General features: G+C 40.9%; 1 protein-coding gene across 24 annotated transcripts in view; it reads right to left on the reverse strand.

Annotated features, from left to right (window-relative positions):
• plecb (plectin b) overlaps positions 1-6077 on the reverse strand; it is a 103204-nt gene that overhangs the window by 27242 nt on the left and 69885 nt on the right. For 11 of the 24 annotated variants that reach the window (XM_025061635.1, XM_025061634.1, XM_025061640.1 and 8 more), the window contains 5 exons: positions 4933-4994; positions 2474-2488; positions 1554-1643; positions 416-493; positions 133-237 (listed from right to left, as the gene is read on the reverse strand). In XM_025061635.1, coding sequence (XP_024917403.1) covers positions 133-237; positions 416-493; positions 1554-1643; positions 2474-2488; positions 4933-4994 — 350 coding nt within the window. The remainder of the gene's footprint in view (positions 1-132; positions 238-415; positions 494-1553; positions 1644-2473; positions 2489-4932; positions 4995-6077) is intronic. The other 13 variants (XM_025061636.1, XM_025061641.1, XM_025061645.1 and 10 more) reach the window with 3 other exon arrangements.

Below are 6077 nucleotides of genomic sequence, written 5' to 3' on the forward strand. Positions count from 1 at the left end.
CTAAAGTAATTTTTAGAGGCAGATTTCTGAAGATTCCATTGGGTTGATCCAGGGTGAAATGGCAGCTGACAGGTGTAGATCCCAGAAACAGAGGTAGAGGGCGATAATAATAAAATGGAACACAACACTGACAGAGGAGGAGACCTGGAAGTGGAGGATGATGGTCCATATCAACCCCAGGGTTAGCTTGGGGTTCCCGTCTGCGATGTCATCATTTCTGATGTTCACCAGCTTGACCTGGAAAAACAAAATCAACTGAAGGTCATACCGTGTTCAGGGTTAACAGATATATACAATCCATGGTGTTTTAACTATACAAAGTTCAGAGCTGCATTTTAATACAGTTAGCTGCTGCCTGAGCAGCAGTCAGATCACTGTAGACCAGACAGACTGTCACTTTGTATCTTCTTCTCACCTGCCGGTGTCTGAGGAAGTCCAGTGCAATTTGTACATTTTGCAGTTTATGGAATCGCATGCGTCCTTTTTCTCTTGGCTGTAAAGGAGGTAAAGAAAATAACAGTTAATGACTTCATGATGGTAAGTAAAAAAAGTCAAAAAATGGAACATATACTAATCTAAATACTAAAACTAAACAAAAATACAGTGTTCATGTTAAAATGTGGGTGGAAAATATGATGCTGTTATAAGATGGTGAGCATGGTCCACCATAATGAACCACTAACACAATTTAGCATTATTCATCAGTCATCTGACAACTGTGCTGCATAACGCCCCGTTTTCATTTGAATTTCAAATTAATGCAAATCAACTGAGGAACCAATAAAGTATTTGTCACGGGAAGAAAAAAAATACTGTATTGTGTACTGTATGTAGAAGTACCACAGAGGATGTGTGTAGAAGCTATGAGGCTGGTCAATGAGCAAGAAAAAGAGAAAGAAAAAGAAATGTGCAAAATAATTATGACTAGCACGAGTGGCTAAAAAAGTAGAAAAGTATGGAGAAGGTTTAATAATAATCTGACTAAGATACAAACCCACTCACCAACTGAACACTCCTGGCCATGTGTCTCTCCCTTGTCTAGCCCAGCCATGCGGTGGGCACAGGGGGGAGACGACGGCCAGACGGCAAAGATGCACACACAAGGAGGAAGGTTAAAGAAAGGCAAAAGAGAGAGACAGAGGGAGGGAGGAAGGGAGAGAGAGGGAGGTTTGGAAGAGAAGAAAGAAGATGCAAAGATCAGGAAGAAGTTAAATACACTCGACACACACCAATACACACAAACAGGTCAAGTTGAGGTCAATGTGCTGAAGCGGTGGAGGTGTTAGGGCACGGCTGAGGATGGTGAAAAGAGAGCGAAGAGAGGGAAGAACATGAACGACGGCTGGAGAAATGGTGGTGTTTAGACGACAGAACAGGACCGTGATCCTGATATTGAACAACACAGATGGCAGACTAGTGGATCAGTGTTGTTCAACTTGAGCCTCTGACTGGTTTGGATATGTATGGTCTACTGTTTACAACCAGGATTAGGATGAGAAGATAAACCACGCAAACTGATGAGCAAAGACCCATGATGTCATGGTGCCACTCACCAGTGTCTCCCCAGACAGGACCTCCAACAGAGAGATCAGGTTATGTCCATCTCGAAGGTCTTCATACAGGTCTGTGACATGACGCTGGGCCTGCAGAGAGACACACAACCAACAATGACTGAGGTGAGACAAACATTCAAGATGAGATTTTGATGCTTAGCACTCCTCTCAACATTAACAGTGTGATTAAGATGACCATACACACGGTGACAAATATTTACTGAACCAAACAATCACAATGACACAGAACATAGTGGTTAGTTCCATTGCAGGTGTCATTAAATCTTAAAGGTGTTGTGATGAATTCATGTGAATCGCATGCTCACTTTACTAACTGAATTTGTCAACCAAGTGGTTCCCACACTTGTTTACAGCGCCCCCTGGCAGTTTTGTAGAAATTGTAACAATTCAAAAAATTGCTATTCACTTTTGACAAAGTTCTCCACTAGGGGGAGTTGGAAGAAAATGAAAAATTGAAATTTATAAATAAATTACATCAGCCACTGGGTTTTTTTTTATCTCAGATCCAGGTGTGTATAACTTTTCAGTTCAGTGCTCAGTTCAGACCTCTCTGCACTCAACAATTCTATTCAGGTCAAGAATGCATAGCCTCTGGCAAGCCAAGCCTGACTAATACTCCACATGTCAGATGGCATCGATCATTCCTAGCAGATGATAGATGGGGCAACGAATGAGAAACCAGACCAGTGAAGTAACCAAAGTGGGAAACATAAAAAAAGAGTCAAATATCGAGTAAAAGGGTTTTTGATGAACAAAGAATGATTTTTTTTCAGTGTTTTGTGACACACAGATGATGTGATCTTCAAGCAACAATAAAACAGTGAGTAAAGCAACATGCTGTGAGACAGGATGGGGGGTGGGCGAGGGAGGGGACAAAAGTTTAGAAAAGCAGTACTTACCTGTACCCTGCAGTGCTGCATGAGGGTGGGTGAGAGACGGATGGATGAAAACAGGCAATAAGGAATGGAACAATGAAAGGAGAAGGAAAAAGCAGGAACATTGTGTTGTTAGCGAAGGTTATGAGTACAATGGGACTATAGATGACTGGACAACGGATATTCTGACAAAAATAGAAAAGACAAACGATGAAAATCCTCCCCCTTCGAGGAGGAGGACAAGGAGGAGAAGGAGGAGAGGGTAGAGGAGGTGGAGGACACAGCCCTTACGGGAAATAAAACTTAATTTAGGCTTTACAAGTTTCAACAGTTTTTCCCTTTGGCAAAAATATTAACACAACTTATATCCAACATCTGATTGGCTCCTCCCTGCACGCAGGAGAACGATGAACACTCACTGACTGAATAAGGTGATGTAGTAGCCATTTTGGCCGCTAGAGGTCACTGTCTACATAACAATATGCCTTTCAGCCATTTTTTAAATGATATTTTTTAGTTTATGTCTAACATTGACCTGAACATTGATTGACACAGTGATGTGAAATAATAAAACCCAGGGGTCAGAGCAAGTCCCATCATATACCAGACATATTATAACATATTTTGTAATTTATCTGACCTACGTGAGTGAGTCGTAACAAAGAAAGTTAGTTTCTGGTCCCGCCCTCCAATGCCCTCCCACCACTTGTGGTTGTGCTGCAGCCGAGTTGTGGGAGTTAAAACGACAAATTGGTCTGTGAGTTTTAAAGAGAGCCGCTCTGTAAAATCTTTGATGGTGAAAATCATTAGCACACATGGCTGACAGCCCCTCATTACGGTCCCTCGACACTGTCTGGGAGACAAGGTGCTTAACATACTTCAGGGTTTACATCATGTTTACATCACCTCGTGTGACTACTGTGAGCACCTAAGGATATCTTTATATATAATCTGAGAACAATTTACAGCAGCTGGAGGTTTTAATGTTCTACAACCTGCAAGGAGAGAAAAAAAGGCTAATTTTCTATGTTTGCACCTCAGTGATTATGTATCTTTTAAGTTATTAAATTAGTTGTAATCATGTGTGTAAATAGTGTAAAATATTCATTTTATATTTTGTCCTGTCAATTTTGCAAATAATTTAATTAAATACAAAATAGCTTTAATTTTCTTTTGTGCATTTTGGAAATCCAATCATGGTTCAAACCCTCTGCAACAACTAATGCTTTTTGTTGATGATGGGTTTGAACACCGGTAACCTCCTGACCCAACAGTTTGTGCAGAACTTGTGCTACCGTTAGCCTGAACCACTACGGGCTGTGAGACGAGACGAGAATTTTCCCTTTTGGAAGCTGCAAAGTGATTCCAGATGTGTGTGCACAATTCACAATGAACACTTGAGTATATAAAAAAAAAAGATGGAGTCACTCCTGTGCCCTCTCATACATCTGCAGCCAAATACGTTAGAAGTGCACATTCATGGAAAGGAAAACACTCTGTTTGTCCCTCTTGTTCCATTCTGTTGGAGGTAAAATGAATGGCTCTCTGTCTGTGGAGTGAACGATCACATGACGTGGAAGCTCTAACTGTCATGGAAGCTATAAACGTGCCGCCACCAACGGGAGTTTGGTGGAACAGCGGCGGCCAAGCTATTTTTATTGCCCTCTCAGAGGGGGTTCATTGTGTTGAGGGGTAATTTTTCAGCCGTAATGAGATACTCCTGAGTGAGGAGAAAGGCTTGTTTGAATATACCTCACCATGACCTTGTTTACCCCTTCAACGTGTGTGATGAATTGGAGATTTTTCTAAGCTTATATTCAAAGAGTAAACCGCGAGAGGACAAGTGCTGACGGATGACGTCTGCAGACGATGAGCTGGTGACAAGGTGGGCTTCTGATCAGCCAAAACGATGTAGCTGACGGCTAAATTATGATAGCGGTAACGTTCTGTGCAGCCACTTGCAATGCACAAGTGAGAGACCGATGATATTTTAAATAATGCAACTTTGAAATAGCACACCCACAGAAATATAACTGTACTACAATTTTTCCGTTACTTCTTTTGATTGTTTCCGTTCCTATTCTTAGCATTTAGCGGTTAAAGCTCATTAAAATGTACTGCCAGCACAAACATTAGTCAACTTTTACTATTTACATCTGAGATTATTCTTAATAATAGATATCACTTGTCTCCCAATATCACAGTCGACACCATTATTAAGTCTTCAACATAGCAGTTTGTGGCCCACTGGTATTATTAGGTCCTGAACCACAGACAGTAACGTTCATGTTTTCCTATCCCCCGTGGCTGTGAAGAAAAAACCTAGAAATAAACGCAGGAAAAACACAAGAATGTGTTCACATTTGAGTTCTGTGCACGTGTGTCTTCATTATAATAAAACAAACCTGGATAATAGATCTGAAACGTGCATGGGCAGGAATGTGAACACCAGTGACAGTCAGAGTCGAGAAAAAGTACCTTACCTTTATCAAGTGCTTGTTCACCCATTTTGTGAAGGTCTTTTTCTGGACTCTATCTCGTTCATCTGCAAGAAAGAGAAAAACACATGTCAGTAACATAGAACGATGAAGAGGTGAGAGAAAGGCTACCAGTCTCCAAAACCTAATAAACCATGGACTCATCTGACCACAGAACCTTTCGTATTGTCTTCATAGACTCCATATGGCTTCTTGTTTGTCAAAGTGAAAATTTAATGCAGCGGTGATGACTTAAAGTAGTGCACAGCCTATGTGGTATTGTCCAGCATTGATTTTGAACACAGTACCTCCTAAGTTTTCTTGAGACTCAATGTGTTTAAGGTGTCAGTGGTCTTGTGGTTAAATATGATTCCCTCACAAAGTTCATCATAATTCAGTGAAATGCTCCTTTCAGAATACTACTCCTGTCTGGCAGACACTGGCAGTTTTACCTAAATTACCAAGTAAGGGTTGCATTTTTTATTGCATTCATCAACTGACACCAACATTCATCCATCATTCATCCTCTCATGAATCCTTCTCACTGCATGTCTTAACCATTTCAAACGTGTCTCTTCAGCTTCATCACCAAAGTCTTCCTTTCAAACAGTTTTCATCACACTGATCTAAACCATTTACATCTCGTAAAGGATGGAATTCACTTCTAAAATAAGTAAGCCTTCCTCATGAGACTGACTTTTTAAACTATTATACACCATGCATGTCTTACTCCTCATCAGCATCTTTGGATTTTTTTTAACATTCCTCCAAGCCATAAACAAAAAAAAAAAAAAAAGAGAAACTCCCCAGGACACCAGACTTGTTTGATTCTGTCAGTGGGGAGAGAATTCATCACAGTGGAAAACACACCTTAACTGTTCATGCCTGCATCTGACTCAGGATGCTTCAAAGCACAGTCACTGGCAGCCACAACCTCCCATGGTTTGAGAAACTTTATTCAAAGTCACGTCTGCTACCTCTACCGTTGGTGTTTTTGGACGGGAGAATAAAAGAATTCCAAAGCAAACGTGCAGTGTCAAAACTCAGGGCATGATCGCCACAAGAGATGTGGCAAAACTATTAGAGAGTGAAATTACCCAACAAGAAACAACAAAACCCTGGAGAGGAACACACCCACCAAAGACAACAAA

The sequence above is a fragment of the Cynoglossus semilaevis genome, chromosome 13, assembly GCF_000523025.1.
Source record: "Cynoglossus semilaevis isolate Cse_v1.0 chromosome 13, Cse_v1.0, whole genome shotgun sequence".
NCBI classification, from domain to species: domain Eukaryota; kingdom Metazoa; phylum Chordata; class Actinopteri; order Pleuronectiformes; family Cynoglossidae; genus Cynoglossus; species Cynoglossus semilaevis.